Source organism: Pongo pygmaeus, chromosome 1 (genome assembly GCF_028885625.2).
Source record: "Pongo pygmaeus isolate AG05252 chromosome 1, NHGRI_mPonPyg2-v2.0_pri, whole genome shotgun sequence".
Taxonomy (NCBI): domain Eukaryota; kingdom Metazoa; phylum Chordata; class Mammalia; order Primates; family Hominidae; genus Pongo; species Pongo pygmaeus.
Window position 1 is genome coordinate 204572822 of NC_072373.2, and position 18018 is coordinate 204590839.

General features: G+C 48.9%; 2 protein-coding genes across 5 annotated transcripts in view; both read right to left on the bottom strand.

The window, feature by feature from the left end:
- Positions 1-564: 564 nt before the first annotated feature.
- On the bottom strand, positions 565-2342 carry SH3BGRL3 (SH3 domain binding glutamate rich protein like 3). The gene is given in 5 exon segments (XM_054499463.2): positions 565-1027; positions 1153-1320; positions 1881-2044; positions 2047-2239; positions 2241-2342. Coding segments are annotated over 5 exon segments (678 nt in total). The 5' UTR covers positions 2328-2342; the 3' UTR covers positions 565-961.
- Positions 2343-3256: 914 nt separating this feature from the next.
- Positions 3257-18018, bottom strand: part of CEP85 (centrosomal protein 85) — a 44529-nt gene continuing 29767 nt past the window's right edge. For 2 of the 4 annotated variants that reach the window (XM_054499350.2, XM_063658048.1), the window contains 7 exons: positions 13459-13611; positions 12481-12635; positions 10972-11065; positions 9985-10035; positions 7001-7108; positions 5307-5532; positions 3257-4931 (listed from right to left, as the gene is read on the bottom strand). In XM_054499350.2, coding sequence (XP_054355325.1) covers positions 4774-4931; positions 5307-5532; positions 7001-7108; positions 9985-10035; positions 10972-11065; positions 12481-12635; positions 13459-13611 — 945 coding nt within the window. In that variant the 3' untranslated portion in view covers positions 3257-4773. Of the gene's footprint in view, positions 4935-5306; positions 5533-7000; positions 7109-9984; positions 10036-10971; positions 11066-12480; positions 12636-13458; positions 13612-18018 lie in introns of all 4 variants that reach the window. The other 2 variants (XM_054499320.2, XM_063658038.1) reach the window with 1 other exon arrangement.

The following is an 18018-nucleotide window of genomic DNA, read 5'->3' on the forward strand; positions in this document are numbered from 1 at the left end:
GAAGGGAGGGATGCAGTGGGGGGAAGGAGCTGGCCCCAGCTGGGTTTATATTCTCAGCTGGGACAGCAGAGCCTCACTGTATACGTGTGCAGCCAGCAGATACCTGTGCACAGGCACAGACCCACCAACTTGTGGGGACACTTCAACACCACACAAAGCCATTTAGCCTCTAGACCCATGCCCCCAAACTAGCAGAACTGCAGCTGGGTACCCACCTCCCATGACACACTCGTACTTAGCCATTGTGCTCCAACACAGGCAGGCGCATGGGATGGCCATACTCACTGACAGGCATGCAAATGTGCACTACACACCAAGGCACGAGCATGATATGGACACATGCATGTGAACTGGAGGGTGGCCCACCCAGACATCTCCAGAAACCACTGGTCCATACAGGTATTTGTGTGCAGACATATCCAAACATGCACTAACACAGAGGTGACAGTCACAAGAGAACAGCTCAGCCACCCTTCCCACAGAGCAGTCTCAGCACAGTCACAACTACCAACCTTGCCCAGGGCAGGGACCCAGGAGGCCCAGGCCACAACCAACCAGACACAGTGCCAATGGAACAGGACATCATTTAATTGTCTCTAGGGTCCTTCTGGGAGAGGGACTGCGGGGCCTTTGGCAGAGCTCTGGCTGATGGAACCAACAGAGGTGCCCATCAGCCAGTGCCAGGCAGGATGGCGGCCCCAATGCTTGGCTGGGGGCAGCCAGCATTTGGGGCTGTTGCTTAAGACAATTTCTGAGACTAATGGGTAAGGAATGTTGCCTTTAGATGGAGAAGAGGTGACTACATTTAGAGAGGAGGGAGGAGAAGTGGCCTGGATTGGGGGAGGGACTCTAAGGTTAGGTTAGGAATGACAGGGAGTTGGTCAAAAGGTCCTTCATGGCCAGGTGAAGGCTGAGGGGAGTGTGGTGATGGAGTCCAGCAGGGGAACTCGACAGGCTTGACTCAGGCCAGCTTCAGGAACTCCTGCAGCTTGTTTTGTTCCACAGCCTCCACGAAGAGCTCATAGTCCTGGAGAAGGGGAGGTGAGGGGTGGTCACCTGAATGCAGGGGGCCCAAGTGCTTTGTGGCAGATCTGACCCTGGCCAGAGTTCTCTTCCAACGCTCCCCCCACCCCCCAGTCCCCCAGCCCATACCCCACAGTACTGGTCCCCGTTGACAATCTGGGGTGGGGTGGCCTTGGGGTTGCCCGCCAAGGCTCGCATCTCATCCCTCAGGGCGTTGTCCTGGGAGATGTCCACTAGCTGGTATTGGATGCGCTTCCCATCCAGGATTCGGGTCACCTCGCTCTGTTGGGACTTGATCTGGGGACAGAGGGTGGGTAGGGGTTAGTGGATAGGCTGGAGGATTTATGAGGGAAACACTGGGCAGGGTGAGAGAGAGTGTGACCAGGAGCTTTTGTCTCCCCATTCACCTCCACACTAGGGGAGGGTTCTGGCCTCTAGGAGTTGGGAGGATGAGTCAGGCTTGAGGTGGTGCAGGATGAAGAGAGGGATTATCAACCACGGGGGAGGGGGTCAGGCTCAGGGTAGGGTGGGGAGGGGAGGGGAGGGCAGGCCCCGGAAGAGCAGGCTGCGGTCGTGGTCAGGGTCAGCCCGGTAGTGGGAGTGCAGAGAATGGGTGTGGGGTTGATGGGGGATGGGCACGGGAAGTTCATGCTGCGGCTGCAAAGGACCCAGGATGCCCGATGAAGACGCTCAGGATGGGGTCTCGAGACTGGATCCGGGAGATCGTGCCCAGCACCTCGCCGACGCACTCCCCCCACCCCGCCCCCGTCCTGGGGGCGGGTCCCGGGCGCCAGGGTCCAAGGCACCGGGACACAGCCCTGCGCTTTCCCCCAGCGCCAGTCCGGGCGCACACTTACTTCGCGGGAGCCGGTGACCGACGTGCTGTAGACGCGCAGGCCGCTCATGCTGGGGGTAGACAGACGGGCCGGCGGGCAGAGGGCGGCGGTAGCGGCAGCTGCACTGCCAGGAGACGACGCCGCCGCCGTGCTCGGGAGCGGTTTCCTTCCTGCTCCGCCCGCAAGTCATCACGCTCGGGACCAATGGGCGGCGCGGGCAGGCGGGGCGGGTCCTGCGCGACACCGCCCCGCGCGCCAGAGGCCCCTTCCCTTCCCTCTCGGTGACCAGGCGCGCAACGGACCCGTCCCACGCAGGGCGCCCCTTCTGCGGCTGCTCTGCTCGTCCTTTTCGGCCCTTCCCTGATCTGGAGCTCAGTGTGAGACTGGGGAGGGGCTGGGTGGCAGGACAGGCCCGGGAGACGGTCTGGCAGAAGCCTCCCTCTCCAGTCGCACAGAGGTTTGGTGCATCCAACTCCCCAGCCACGAGAGCCGCTGTCTCCAGGAGGAGGTGCCCTAATAGCACAGGGCAGCTTGGGGCTTTGGAAGGCTTGAGCTGCTTTCAGACCCAAAGTTCCCAAACTAAGGAACCTTGCTCCAAGGGAACCCCCGCTCCGCCACCCAACACGCACCACTAACCCTAGGGGATAGGAAGCATAGGACAGCAGGAAGAGCCTATGCTTAGAGATTTTCCCCCAAGTTCCACTCAGGTGGGAAGGTTTAGACAAGGGTGGTAGCAGGACGCAGAGGCCACACCCTCAAGGAACCAGATGGAGACCAAGGCTGACAGCTGGAAAGCGTGGAGGTAGAGGGTGGTGTCAGGACTCGAGAGCCTAGGCTCAAGCTGACCCTTAAGATCCACCCCCTGGTCTTGGGGTGGTCCAAGCTCAACCCCAGCTCCATGCTGCAGATGGCATTCCCAAACTGCTACTACCCCCAGCAAGAATTCAGGGGTTGAGGGGGCAGACTCCAGCAACCAGCCCAACTTTGGAGACCTAGCTGGCACTCAACATAATGCTTCTCAGATGTCTCCCTGGTCCAGGGCCCAGGCAGGTAACAGCCCAGAAAGGCAACCCTTGCTCTGGTAAAGCCACTTCCTCACAGCAACCCAGAGGCTGCCAACTTCTTGAGAGGGCTGCTGAAACTTTCCAGTGACAAACTTCTGCTATGACTCAGGGAAGGTTTGCCCAACATAAAGTGAGTGGGAAGAGATCTGGTTCTACAGAACGACAGAGGAGCAGAGGTGGCAGAGATAGGGACATAAGGCTGGACCTGCCAAAGGTTCCTCCATGCTGCTGCCTGGGGGACCTGGCTGAACACCCCGGTGTGTGGCTCTAACAAGCCAAAGTGAGGGGTAGAATAGCGTGCTGGTGGTGATGGAAGGGATGGAAAACTGAGGAGTCTGTTAAGATACTTTATTTTATAATCAAAATAGGCAATACAAACAAGTGGACATAACAAAGATTCATATAAATAACTGGTTATAAACTTTATGAGGAAAGATACCCGTGAGCATGGTGGCTGGGCTCCCAATGCACAGGGTGGAGACCAACCAGGCAGCTCTGCCTTTAAGAGGCAGGAGCCCAGAGGCTGAAGGGCTGGCTGGGTGGGGCTGCTCTGAATGGAAGGGATAAGTCACTCCATAAATAAAACACAAACTTGTAAAAACACTTAAGAAAGAGCCTCATTCAGGCCCAGGCATGAGGTCCAAGATGCTGCCAACAGCCCAAAGCTTAGCAAAAATCTTATAGTGGCTGACTGGCCCACACGTGGCCCCTGCCTGGCCTGGCTCCAGATCTAGAGGAGGCATGGCTGGCCCAACAACCAGATACTAACAAGTGTGAGATGCTCCCTAAACCAGGAGGCAAGAAAAACCAGAGGGCAAAGGGCTCGCCCTAAAGTCCCAGAGAAACAACCCAGGAAACACTAAAAGCTGTACTTTAAAGCTGACTTGTACTGGGTACTCTGAACTTTCAAGGAGGCCAGAGCAGGAAAGGGAAAGAAATAACCCCCACTGCCCCCAACACAAGAGAGGCACAAATTAGAGGGCTGGGCACAGGCTGTAGCCCTGGGTCAGGGGGTAAGCAGCTTGACAGTTGCTCTGTGGTCTCTGGGATATAATTCTGCCCAAGGCTAGAACCACAGAGAAGAGTTAGCACTCTTAAGTCCAGGAAGGGGACTACCTGGAAGGCCTGAGAACAAAGGAGAAAGGGGCTGTGCTAAACACATGGCCAGGGCCCTAGGGACACAAGGCAGCTGGAGAGTGGGATCTCTTGTTAAATGGCATGGTAGGCAGATTAGAGTCCCGGCTATAATCCCTAGGGCCCCAATCCTAGTAGTTACGTGCTAACCAACACGTTACCCTGAGGCTTCTGGGAGAACAAGAGCCCTGAGGAAGAAGCAGTGAGACCAGGCATGAGAAAACCCAGAAAGCCAGCTCAGTTCCCAGGAAGGCTGGCACATGGGGCCTGAGAATTCTTAAATGGCCATTGTTACTGGTACTTGCTCAGCCTTTCCAGGCCCCTCTGATGAGCTCTCTGATCAGCAGGACCAAGGTGTGAAGTGGGAATGAACATGGATCCATCCCATTGGATGGAGAAGAAAGGTGGACAGCCTGTTCGTCTCTCATGTCAGCCTAGGGCTGGGAACAGTTTGTGAGGACTTATCTGTTGTACCTGCCAAAAGTTAATTAGTAACTCACCGTCAAGAGTGAATTAACAGGACAAACGTAATCCAACATGCCAGTGTGGGGTAGGACACAGTTCCCTAATCAGCCCTTGGCCCCCAGATGCAGGCTCTCCCCTCCCCTCTGAGACCTCTCTCTGGGAATAGCAGACAAGAGAATGTCAGGGCAGAAACCTGCTGGACTAGGCTCTCAGCAGCCCAGCTCCTCCCTGGGGGAATCCCCCAGAATTCCTCACTGTGTGACACAGTTTTCTCCCATGTCCTGGGCATATCTGTCTGACATGGTGGTCCTTAAGTCCTCAATGTCACGACGCAGCTGTTGAACCTCTTCTAGTTTCCTCTTGATCACATCTGGCTTCTGCAAATCTAGCTGAGTCTCTGGGTGCTGTGCTGCTGGGGAGAAGAGCATTTCAAGAGAATGTTAGTTACGAGACACTTTCATGTGGAGGGCGCAGTATGGATACGCAGTATCTTGAACCCACAGTCTTGGGACATGCACTTTAAAAAAAGCATCTGGGAACAGTGGGTTAATTTGCTGCTGAAGGTCCACTTTTAGTTTGTCCTGCATGCAAGTACCCCATAGCTTGTTTCCAAAAACAGATTTGTGAACACCTACTTTGTGAAACAAATAAATGTCCAGAGGGCAGTGGCCAGGCCTATGTACTCTATCTACATATTACCACAAGAATATGGGAAAGCGGGATGGGGGAGAGAAGAGAAAGAAGGACCCTCCTTCCTGGGCCCCAGACTGATCTGAGGACTCACAGTGAATGCCCAGAAGCAGGGAGAGATTGGGGTCATGGCCCTGGGCCCTCTGGGTCACAATGCTACAGACAGCCTGCAGATCTTGAAGGCAACTGGCCAACTCCTGGTGCAGCTCAAGTGCCAGCTGGGCCGTGTCTGGTGAAGGTGGAGACCCTGGTTGGGCCTGGCGCAGGTGTTCCTGGAGCGTCAGATTCTTCTCAATCAAGTCCTGGTTTTGCACTGAAAGCTGAGCAGACAGATGGGTAAGCACATTAACTCAGGCCCAGGGAGAGGAAGAGTATCTGTGCATGAGTGTGTGGGTGTGGAAGGGATGGGTGAGTCATAAGCAGTGTCCCTCCTTCCCCAACCCTACCCCTGCCAACAGGCTTTTTAGCACTTCTCCCACTATCAATATCAGCCCTGGTTCTTCCTGTGGGTAGATTGGGCCCACAGGGCTCTAGCACTGGAGAGGAAGCCAACCCTCAACTGGTTCTGAATCATCAGCATCCAAGTTTCTGTTCAAGAACCAGAGAAGATGCTCCCGCCCCTAGGAACTCTATCTCAAGCCAGTCCCTCAGCCAACTCTGTTAGCCAGGCTATTAGAGAAGGCTTAATGTGAACCGTGAAATCTGAGGAGACACTGGTTTCAATCTCTCCCTGCCACCCTGACAAAAGTGGCCACCAGCCAGCCTGATCACAGTGTGTCAGAGGAATAAAGAGCGTAAGAAAGACAATATGACAGCTAGTAGCCACTAGGTGGGGGGCTGGAGAAGCTGGAACCTGGAGGATCCAGCCCTGGAACAAGTCCTGCCTTTTCAAACTCTCACCTCAGTGGAGTCAGACTTTATTAGAAAAACCATCTATTCACGTATGTCTGTCTGCTTCCCTCTCTTCCTGACAGCTTAATCCACTTTCCTTCCCTTCCTACCTTGATTGTGTTTTTATAGAGTCTGAATAGAGTCCGTCTTTCAGTCCCAGGCCGTCCACGCACACTGGGCCATGTGACAATCCTAACTCAAGGAGGTTCGTTCCTAGGCACTAGGCCAGTCAGTGAACTTGGTTGCCCCCTGCTGACAGCTCTGTTTAGTGCATGAAGGCCACCAAATCCTCAGTCTTGAACTCTCCACACCCCAACCCCAGAAACTTGTGGCTTCAAGAAGATGAAGGAAGAGAGAATGACTCTCCCCATCAAAAAGCATTCCTGGGCCCAGCGCAGTGGCTCACACCTGTAATCCCAGCACTTTAGGAGGCCGAGGTGGGCAGATCACAAGGTCAGAAGATGAAGACCATTCTGGCCAACATGGTGAAACCCCACCTTGAGGAACTAAAATACAAAAAATTAGCTGGGCGTGGTGGCGCGTGCCTGTAGTCCCAGCTACTCAGGAGACTGAGGCAGGGGAATCGCTTGAACCTGGGAGGCGGAGGTTGCAGTGAGCCGAGATCGCGCCACTGCACTCTAGCCTGGCAACAGAGCAAGACTCTGTCTTTAAAAAAAAAAAAAAAAATTCCTAGGTAATAATTATGGACACGCTAAAACAGGCTGAGGGTCTGTAATATAAAGAATGATGCAATGCACCTTTCCTCTGCCCCCAAAGCTCAGTAGGGACCTTTCCCTTTCAAACACTGGGGCTCTTATTGGGGCAGAGATGGGGAGGGCAAACAAAGAAACCGGGTTTGTGCAGGCAAAACCAAGAGGTCTGACTAATGCTGCTCACCTCCTTCACGGCTGTGCGCAACTGCTGCAGGGCTGAATCCCTTCGCTGGGCCTCCTCTCTCAGGGCCTGGCTTGTTCCTTCTTCTTGAGCCACTTCCTGCTCTAGGCTCTAAATCACACAGCAAGATGTTGAGGGAACACAGTAGGGGTAACAAGTCTGGTTCGGACAATATAACCGTTGGCTTGGACTATATAATGACAACTCACCCTACCTACACCCTCCTAAGAAATCACTTTAGAACAGTCCTGATTTGTGACCTCCCACTTAAACTCTACTATAGCCCTTGACCACATACCAAATAGAGGTCAGCTTCTTAGCAGGGCATTCAAGGCCGCTGTAGCTCCTACCTACTTTTCTAGTCATATCTCTTTCCACCCTCCACATGGCCAGCCTCTACACCACCACGATGAATGACTGGCCCTCATCCCTGAAGGCTACAGTGTCAATGCTTCTGCTCACTTCTTTTCCTTTCTTCAAGCTGCTCTTCTGCTGTTACCTCCAGGAAACCTCCAAGGCTCACCTGAGCTGTCTTCAATCTGCAAATCCAGTCTAATTAATCCTAATCCTACCTTGCTATCATATCCATCATGGCTTACGAGTACATCTGCTTAATATTCTAGTTGGCTATGCACATGATCCTTCGCTCCACTCAAACATAACTTTCTTGAGGGCAGGGAATGTGCTATTCAGCTGAGTTCAGTATTTACTGAGCGCTTACTGTGACCAGCATCAAGTAGAACACCAAATAGTTCCTGTCTTTTAGGAGTTAACAGTCAAGTGCTCTTGACAATACTGTCTACTAAATGCTGTTCAGAGACACGGAAAGGGGTAGGAGAGCATACTCACAGGTACCTAATCTAGTGAGTTGTGTGTAAGTGTGTCTGTGTTTGTGTGTGTAGGAGCGGTCAGGGGAAGGGAGATATTTAAGCTTTTAAACTTCTGCCTCTCATTCTCTTCATTCAATTTTTCCTCAAAATTTTAAACTGATTTGAATGAAGTGTGAAATTTGTTTTATATTTCTCATTTGGTATTAATAAAAAAAAAACTGCCAAGGAAAACACCTCGTGATCATGAAATAGCCAAAGTGACCATGATGAATCCATCTAATTCCAACAAATTCACCTGATAAATAAATATATATATATATATATTTTTTGAGATGGAGTTTCACTCTGTCGCCCAGGCTGGCTGGAGTGCAGTGGTGTGATCTCGGCTCACTGCAACCTCCGCCTCCCAGGTTCAAGCGATTCTCCTGCCTCAGCCTCCCGAGTAGCTGGGACTACAGGTGCATTACACCATGCCCAGCTAATTTTTTGTATTCTTAGTAGAGATGGGGTTTCACCTTGTTAGCCAGGATGGTCTCAATCTCCTGACCTTGTGATCTGCCCGCCTCGGCCTCCCAAAGTGCTGGGATTACAGGCGCGAGCCACCGTGCCCGGCCTCACCTGTTATTTTAATTTGCCTAAGTAGTCTTATCATAGGTAAATGTGCCATTTAAAACGTCAGGCTTTTCCAAACTTTGCAGAACCCCAAGGGTTCTGGGAAACCTATTTTGAGATCCATTAAAAACTCTACTAAAATCCTGGGATTTTAAATGGGTATATATTAAAATGCTTGCCAGGCTTGACTACCTCCTTACAGGACTTGAAAGAGGTGAACCAGACAGACGTAGCCCAATCCACATGATGGCAAAGGCAAGACTGCAGCCTCCATTTATTCCCTCAAAATGAGTGCATTTCGGGTGTTTTGGTGTGAAAACTTTTAGAGTCCAAAGAGACGCTGAGTGAACCTGCTTTACCCAGGATTTCCTGGAGAACCCAGTTAAAGACACTCCCACTCTGGCCCAAAATAGAAACCTGGAGTCTTATTTGATTGTTCCCTATTCTTCAACCCCTACATCTTGTCAGTCACTGATTCCACTTGATGTTACCTCCTAAAGTCACTTAAATCTGTCCCCTCACATCTCCCCACTGCTATGCTGCCTTATGCCAGGTTCCCTCATCATCTCTCTTGAGAATTTCTCCAACAGTCCCCCTGGACCTTTCTTCTCTCCAGGATGCCAATCTTCCACATTTGAGCCTGAGTTGCAAACCTGACCACATCACATCCCAATTAAATGCTGTAATAGGCTGGGCATGATGGCTCACGCCTGTAATCCCAGCACTTTGAGGCCGAGGAGGGCAGATCACCTGAGGTCAGGAGTTCGAAACCAGTCTGGCCAACATGGTGAAACGCCATCTCTACAAAAAATACAAAAATTAGCCGGGCATGATGGCGGGCACCTGTAACACCAGCTACTTGGGAGGCTGAGGCAGAAGAATTGCTGGAACCCGGGAGGCAGAGGTTACAGTGAGCCGAGATTGCGCCATTGCACTCCAGCCTGGGCGACAAGAGCGAGACTCCGTCTCAAAAAAAAAAAAAAAAAAAAAAAAAAAAAATGCTGTAATAGATGCCCACCACCTACCTAAAGAATAAAAGCTAACTTAGTTGATAGATAAGGCCCTTCCATAGCCTAGAATGCCCAGGTCTCCATTTACCATCTTAAAATGGATACTTCAGCAGTATCAAACTGCTTGCAGCACCACATTCAAACTATGCTGTTTCATGTCTCCATGTTCCCACTCATGCTGTTCCTCCTGTGTGGAATCCAACACATCCTATCCAGCTCCTCTTCTTTGCCTGGCTAACTCCTCATCCTTCTAGGTTCAGGATCTCCAGAAACCTCTCTTTTACCTCCCTTCCTCCCACTGACTCTCCTGTGCTCCCCAAGGATACTGTGGGGACTGCTCTCACAGTGCTGTGCTGAAACTCCCTACTATATTTGTGTCCTCTCAGCAAGGCTCAAAAGCACTGACTGGGTCTCATTCTTTTTGTATCCCTAACACTGAGCAACTTGCATGGCAGAGAACAAAATAAATATTGGCTAAATTCTAGAGATTCCATCATTAAGTTCTGCCCACCATGTCCCAAGGATTCCTGCTCACCTGTACTTGTGAGCGCAACTGATCCATCTTCTGCTGCTGCTTCTCCACAATCTGAAAGGCAAAGTTATCAAGGAAGGCTGCGAGCACAAGGCTGATGGTGAGGACAGAGGGCAAGGGGGCTGCACTAGGACATGTGGTCTGGCTATTAGACCATTAAGAGTGAGACCAGGATAAAGATTAGTGAACTCTACTTATAGAAATATAAACCAGACTCCTAATCCTGGCTAACTAGCTTCACAGTACTGTGCTCCAATCACAAAGGTTCATACAGGAATGTAGTGTGGACACATGACCACTACTGGGGGAAAGGGAACTCTCACCCTAATAACTACAGGCCAGTGGAATCAATTTTATAAATAGCCAGTGCAAACTCTTGTTCTTTGGTACAAGGACATGGCTAAAAATTCAGTTTAATGAAGCTTGCCATTTCTAGCACTATGATGGTTGTTATTTACGGCTCTGGTCATACTGATTATCCAAGAAGGGACCCTAAACAGGCCTGGTTTCTTGTCTTTTAAAGACTGCAGGTGTTCTTTGAATCATTTACGGGTCTTCTTTTTTTACTGACCTGCAGTCAGTTTCACCAGCCAGCCCCTGGCTCCCTCGTCTTTGCTGAATTAAGAAACCAGGGCACCTCACTGGTTAGAACTCTGTTCAATTCAAGGGTTTCTGTATGGGCCTGAGCCATGAATAAAGTGCACCAAACTTTACTGCACCATTTTGGGTCATCTAATCTAGATATTCAGAGGCATATCACCCCTCCTCTTACTTTTGCCTATATTCTAAATGAGTAAAGTTTGCCTGTTACAAAGGATGACTATCTAAATACAAATTACTATGCAGAGTGACTTCTCAGAAAAGAAAGAAAAGCTCTTGGTAACAAATCCTAGATAGCCAAAAGCCAAGAATTCATGTCTCCCTCCCAATACCCAATCTTCTCTTTCCTCCCAGCCTACCCTCCGTTACAGCCTGGACACCCTCAGTCACCTTTTGGAGCGAATCATATTGCTTCTGCCAGGACTCCATTTCCACTTCTGGACCTTCTCCACTGGTCTCCTCCACAGACTGTTTATCTTGCAGGCTGAAAGACAGTGGCCTCTTCAAGAACTCTGAAGTTAGAGACAAGTGGCTTTGATTCTTGGTTCTGCTATTTATTGCACATTTTGAGGCAAGACACTTAGTCCAAGCGGTAGCTGGGGATAATACTTGGGTCTGTTGTAATATATGGGGTGCCACATAAAAGCTGCTCAGTGTATGTTAATTCTCTTCCCTAGGGGCCAGAATCTATACAATGTGACACCAGTTCTCTACCTGCCCAAGGCTCTTGTGTATTTTGTTTTGATATTTAAAAAATACATATTTATCACATGTATTTAGATTCTAAGTCATACATGTACATTGCAGGAAGTTCGGAAAATACAAAAGCTGTTTTCTTGGCACACACAGTCTGAGGCAAAGCCAACTTTGTCCTCTAACCCTACTTCTGACTCTAACCAATGGTTTCCTCCAGTGGGTCCCTACAATTACTTATAGCAAAGCCCATCTACTGAGATAAACAACAGGGACACTGTGGTTAAATATGGGATGAGAAATCCAATCTATCCCATTAGAAACTGGATTTGGTCCAAGAGGCTGTTGAAACACACCATTATTTTCAGAAACTGCTATTAATATGGAGAAGGCTCCCAAGACACCCTGAGAGTACATTATGGCATCTTGTTTTGTTCTGAGAACCTGTCATGGCAATGGAGAACAATCCCTAGGGCTGAGGAGAAAGGCTCCTGGTAGCCTTTAGCCTACATGGCTCGAACTGTGGATAACTCTCAGTTCTTATCACCAGTACCCACTTTTGAAAGTATACAGATACCTCATTTCCCAGTTTACAAAGTGCTTTCATTTATTTAACACATACATACTAAGAATTATGTGCCAGGCACTGGGTTAGATCCTTACAAAGGCTATGAAGATAAGCCCCCACTGCATCCATACTCCATGCCAAACATATAAAAGCCGCTTCCCGGCCGGGCGCGGTGGCTCACGCCTGTAATCCCAGCACTTTGGGAGGCCGAGGTGGGTGGATCACGAGGTCAGGAGATCGAGACCACGGTGAAACCCCGTCTCTACTAAAAATACAAAAAAAAATTAGCCGGGCGCGGTGGCGGGCGCCTGTAGTCCCAGCTACTCAGGAGGCTGAGGCAGGAGAATGGTGTGAACTCGGGAGGCAGAGCTTGCAGTGAGCCAAGATCGCACCACTGCACTCCAGCCTGGGCGACAGAGCAAGACTCCGTCTCAAAAAAAAAAAAATAAATAAATTAAAAAAAAAAAACAAACCGCTTCCCATAAGCAGCTTTCCTATTATTCACAGTCCAAAGAAAACAAAGCTCAGATAAGTAAAATTATTTTCCCAAATCACCCAAAGTCACACAGGTAAGTGAGCAGGATGGCTATGACAAAAAACTAACTCTCCACTCCTCTCAATCCCACAGGGTTATTTACCTATGTCCAGTGGAGGAGAATTCTGCTTCTCTCTGCCTCAGGCTTTCCACTTGAATCTCCTTCTCTCTGCAGATTGCCTGGGTCTCCTCCAGCAAACTCTCCAGCTCAGTCACTTTCTCCTGCAGCTCTGTGCTCTTCAACTCAGAATCCTTAAGCTGAGAGACAGGATCCCATGTTTAGGTCAAATAGGCCAAGTGTTAGAAATGCAAAATGCTTGTTCCTCGGTGTCACAAAGAAATAGCGGTCAAACATATATTTAATTTCCTCAGCAAGGCAATTTTTACTGTCTGCAGAAAGGGTGCTCCTCGCAGATGGAACAATGGTGAGAGCACAACTGGACAGGGGAGGGGAAGGAGTTCTTATTCCTGACGCAAGTAGTCCCTACTGCTATGTCGTTCCCCTATTGGCTAGGGTTGAACCGCACAGTCTAAGCTAATTCTGATTGGCTATTTTAAAGAGAGCAGGTTTATGAGCCAGAACGGTGGGGTGAGTAGTTTGGTGGGAAGGACAATTAGGAACAGGTAACTAAAGGTGACTTAGGTCAGAGCAGGTGACCAGGGTGACTCAGGTCAAAGCAGGTAACTGGGATGAGTCAGGACGGAGCAGGTGACCAGGGAAACATATGTGAACTACTGATGAAAACTGGTGGAAAAGGTTGTTTACTGAAACTAAAAGCAAGAGGGTGAAGAGAACCAGGAAGTTAAACTTTAAAATAGTGAATCAAAGAGTAAGAGAGCTGAACATACTGATTCTTTGAAGAGAAACTTAGGGTTCACTTCAACATAAGGAAGACTCTGTCTGGGTACCTCAAAAAATTTGCAGTCTGGTTACAAATCTGACAATTGTGAGTCTGGACATGACTGCTTTGGGATTCTCCTTTCAGGAAGTCACAGATAACTGCATACAGCAGATGATGAAAAAGTTCCCCTGCCTGGCCACTCCCTGATCACCCCAGGCATGCCAAGACATTGCTGCTACCTGCTGGCTCTGCTTCTGATGGTCTTCCAGTGTGGGCAGGTCAGCCAGGTAGCGCTCCAAGGTCTCAATACGCTGCTGCTTCTCCCGGTTCTGCTCTGATTCCTTCTGGCATTTCTTTTTCAAATTATTGATATGTTTATCGCGACCTTTGACCTAGGAAAAGAAATGTCAAGTCTGTCTCCACCATTCACTCTACTATGACCCTGCTGGAGTGCAGTGGTGTGATCTCAGCTGACTGTAGCCTCCACCTCCCAGGCTCAAGTGATCCTCCTACCTCAGCCCCTGGAGTAGCTGGGACTATAGGCACACGCTACCACGGCAGGCTAATTTTTCTATGTTTTGTAGAGACAGAGTTTTGCCATGTTTTTCAGGCTGGTCTCCAATTTCTGGCCTCAAGCCATCCGCCCACCTTGGCCTCCCAAACTGCTGGGATTACAGGCATGAGCCACCACACCCAGCCACATCAACTTTTTTTGAAGCAACTCTTGAGGCTGTGAATGTTGTTCTACTGCAATGAAGGTAGGAAGCTAAACAAATTTTGCCATTTAGGATTTGAGTATAAAACTAAAGAATTAATGAACTTTCAAATCAAGGACAGAGAAAGGCTTCTAGGGCAGTTTTTAAAAACTGGCAGCATTTCTGTTGTAAAATACAGAATTTGTCTGGTCTCTGTACCTGGTTCCTGGGAGGTCTGTAACCTCTAAGCCCTTGGAATTTCCTGAATTGGACAGGAGTGGGCCAGAACCCATCATGAGTAAATTTATGCCAACACTATGACTCAGAATGGATGCAGATCACCAGAAAAACCAACTGCTTTGAGCCTAATCTACTACGGGGAAGGGAGAGGGACGGGTGATTGAGTTCAATCATGCCTACATAGATCAAACTCCAACTAAAAACTCTGGACACAGCAGCTCACTGGAGCTTCCTGGTAGGTAAACACATAAATGTGCTGTGTTTACATGCTCTTATTCCACAAGGAGAGGGCATGGAAGCTCTGCTCTCAGGATGCTCCTGGACCTCACCTATGTCTCTCTTCATTTGGCTGGTCCTGAATTGTATCCCACCCCCCACCCCCTTTTGAGACAGTTTCGCTCTTGTTGCCCAGGCTGGAATGCAATGGTGCAACCTTGGCTCACTGCAACCTTCGCCTCCCGGGTTCAAGAGAGTCTCCTGCCTCAGTTTCCCAAGTAGCTGGGATTACAGGCACCCGCCACCATGCCCAGCTAATTTTTCTATTTTTAGTACAGATGGGATTTCACCATGTTGGCCAGGCTGGTCTCAAACCCGACTTCAGGTAATCCACCCGCCTCAGCCTCCCAAAGTGCTGGGATTACAGGCATGAGCCACTGTGCCCAGCCCTGAATTGTATCCCTTATAATAAAACTGTAATAATAAGTATAGCACTTTCCTGAGCTCTGTGAGTAATTCTGGGAATTATTAAACCTGAAGGGGTCATAGAAGCCTACAGATCTGCAGCCAGTTGGTCAGAAATACGGGTGGCCTGAAGACCCCAGAATTTGCTGTTGGCATCTGAAGTAAACACAGTTTTGTTGAGAACTGTGCCCTTAAACCTGTGGAGTCTGACACTAACTCCAGACGGTCTGCATCTGAATTGGACTGCATTAGTATACATAACTTTCTGATAAGACATATAACCAGTTTGGTCAGAAAGGTAATATATTCTTCCCTAAATACCACACATGATATAAAGCCATGCAATCAACTGGAAAGTCTAATGAGACTTGAGAGAAAGAGCTATGTCCGTTTGCTAATAATCATATATTAAACACACGGCAGAAGGCCTGGCACAGAGCAGGTATTCAATAAAGATTTGAACAGAGGCTTTTTCTTCACCATTATGGTGCTTTGTTTTATTTTGTTTGCTTATGAACAAGGAAGCTGAGGAAAGCAAGAGAAAACAGAAAAAGTGATGCAGATCTACTAAATGTCAAAGAGGCGGCAAAGGCCTAATTTAATCCAAAGATATAACAGTACTAAGAAAGATCCCTGAAAATCAGCCAAAAGCTTTATCCTAGGTCCAATCTATACTCTTAAATTTCTGAACCAGTGATTTTCACATTTCAGTATGTATCAGAATCACCTGGGAAGCTTACTGAAAATGATAAACTGACCATAAATGTTCATCTCTTCTCCCTTCCAAAAACATCTTTAAAATGACAGAAAAGAAATAAAGTATTAACTGAGAAACAACAGGGGAGGAAACAAAAGTCTAGGAAAGATTTATTATTTTTTTGAGACAGGGTCTTGGTCTGTCACCCATGCTGAAGTGCAGTGACACGGACACAGCCCACTGCAGCCTTGACCTCCTGGGCTCAAGTGATGCTCCCACCTCAGCCTCTCAGTAGCTTAGACTACAAGCATGTACCACCATGCCCAGCTAATATTTAAAGAAAAAAAAAAATTTTTTTTTTTTGAGATGGAGTTTCCTTCTTGTTGCCCAGGCTGGAGTGCAGTGCCGTGATCTCGGCTCACTGCAACCTCCACCTCCCGGGTTCAAGCGATTCTCCTGCCTCAGCCTCCTGAGCAGTAGGGATTACAGGCATGCACCACCACGCCCAGCTAATTTTTTGTATTATTGGTAGAGACGGGGTTTCACCATGTTGGCCACGCTGATCTTGAACTCCTGACCTTAGGTGATCCACCCACCTCGGCCTCCCAAAGTGCTGGGATTACAGGCGTGAGCCACCGAGCCTGGCTTAAAATTTTTTATAGAGATGGAGTCTCGTCATGTTGCCCAGGCTGTTCTTGAACTGGGCTCAAGCAATTCTCCTGCCTTGGCCTCCGAAAGTACCAGGATTAACAGGAGTGAGCCACCATGCCCAGCCTATGAAAGATTTTAACGTTTTTAAAAGATGAAAGCGAACAGGGGAGATAAACGACTTGGGGCAGAAAAGTTATAATCTGCAGTGGGAGTTACAGACAACAGGGAAGAAAATCTGCTCCTCCCAACTCCCAAGAGCCTCTGAACTGAAGTATCAGCTCACTATGGAGGCAAGTATCAACCACAGATCTGAAAAATAGGGGAATTCCCTAGAAATCTATATACAAATTAGCTAGATATCAGCCTCACCCTGGGCTTCCCCATCAGGAGACTGTTCTCTGGAGAAATCAATGACAGAGATTCCCGACTCAAGAATACCCAGTCACAGCAGAGAGGGTGAAGTATTAGGCTGAAAACAAGTATAAGTAAAAATCTATGTATATGGCTGGGTGTGGTGGCTCACACCTGTAATCCCAGCACTTTGGGAGGCTGAGGTGGGCGGATTAATTGAGGCCAGGAGTTCAAGACCAGCCTGGCCAAAATGGTAAAACTTTATCTCTATAAAAAATACAAAAATTAGGCCAGTGCAGTGGCTCAAGCCTGTAATCCTAGCACTTTGGGAAGTCTAGGTGGGCAGATTACATGAGGTCAGGAGTTTGAGACCAGCCTGGTCAACATGGCGAAATCCTGTCTCTACTAAAAATACAAAAATTAGCCAGGCATGGTGGTAGGTGCCTGTAATCCCAGCTACTCGGGAGGCTGAGGCAGGAGAATCACTTGAACCCGGGAGACGGAGGCTGCAGTGGCCAAGATCACGCCACTGCACTCCAGCCCAGGCAACAGAGTGAGACTCTGTCTAAAAAAAAAAAAAAAAAAAAGCCAGGTGTGGTGGTACATGCCTGTAATCCCAGATACTCAGGTAGCTGAGGCATGAGAGAGAATAGTTTGAACCTGGGAGGTGGAGGCTGCAGTGAACCTAAATCGTGGCACTGCACTCCAGCAACTCCAGAGTCTCCAGCGAGACTGTGTCTTAAAAAAACAAACAACAACAAAAAAAACTATGTATAGAACTGTGGGGACTCTAAGCCCAATCTCCTCAACACCAAGAATCCAAAAACTAAAAAGCATTCCTGCCTCTAGCCTCTCCACCAGGCAGCAGGTTGAAGATTCTTCCCTAGAGATTGACATTTGAGTGTTCCCAAGTGAAAAGGGTAGTCTAAGTCTGATGCTACAGTGAAGTCCAACAGGTAACCACCATGAATCTAGAGCTTTCATCCAGCTTTTAAATGGTTCCTTTTAATTTTATTTATTTTTTTGAAGGAGTCTCACTCTCATTGTCAAGGCTGGAGTGCAGTGGCATGATCTCGGCTCACTGCAACCTCCGCCTCCCGGGTTCAAGCGATTCTCCTGCCTCAGCCTCCTGAGTAGCTGGGATTACAGGCACCTGCCACCATGCCCGGCTAATTTTTGCATTTTTAGTAGAGACAGGATTTCGCCATGTTGGTCAGGCTGGTCTCAAATTCCTGATCTCAGGTGATCCGCCCGCCATGGCCTCACAAAGTGCTGGGATCACAGGTGTGAGCCACCGCGCCCAGCCTGCTTCCTTTTTAAAATGAATGCCCATCCATTCAATGATCACCAAGCCTCTAACATGAAAGACACCAAAAACAGAAAAAAAGGACCTTAAGAAAACAAGAAATACTATGAACAGATGTAAACATCCAAAACAATTACAATCAATACTGTCAGAGAGATACTGTACCCATGAAACAAAA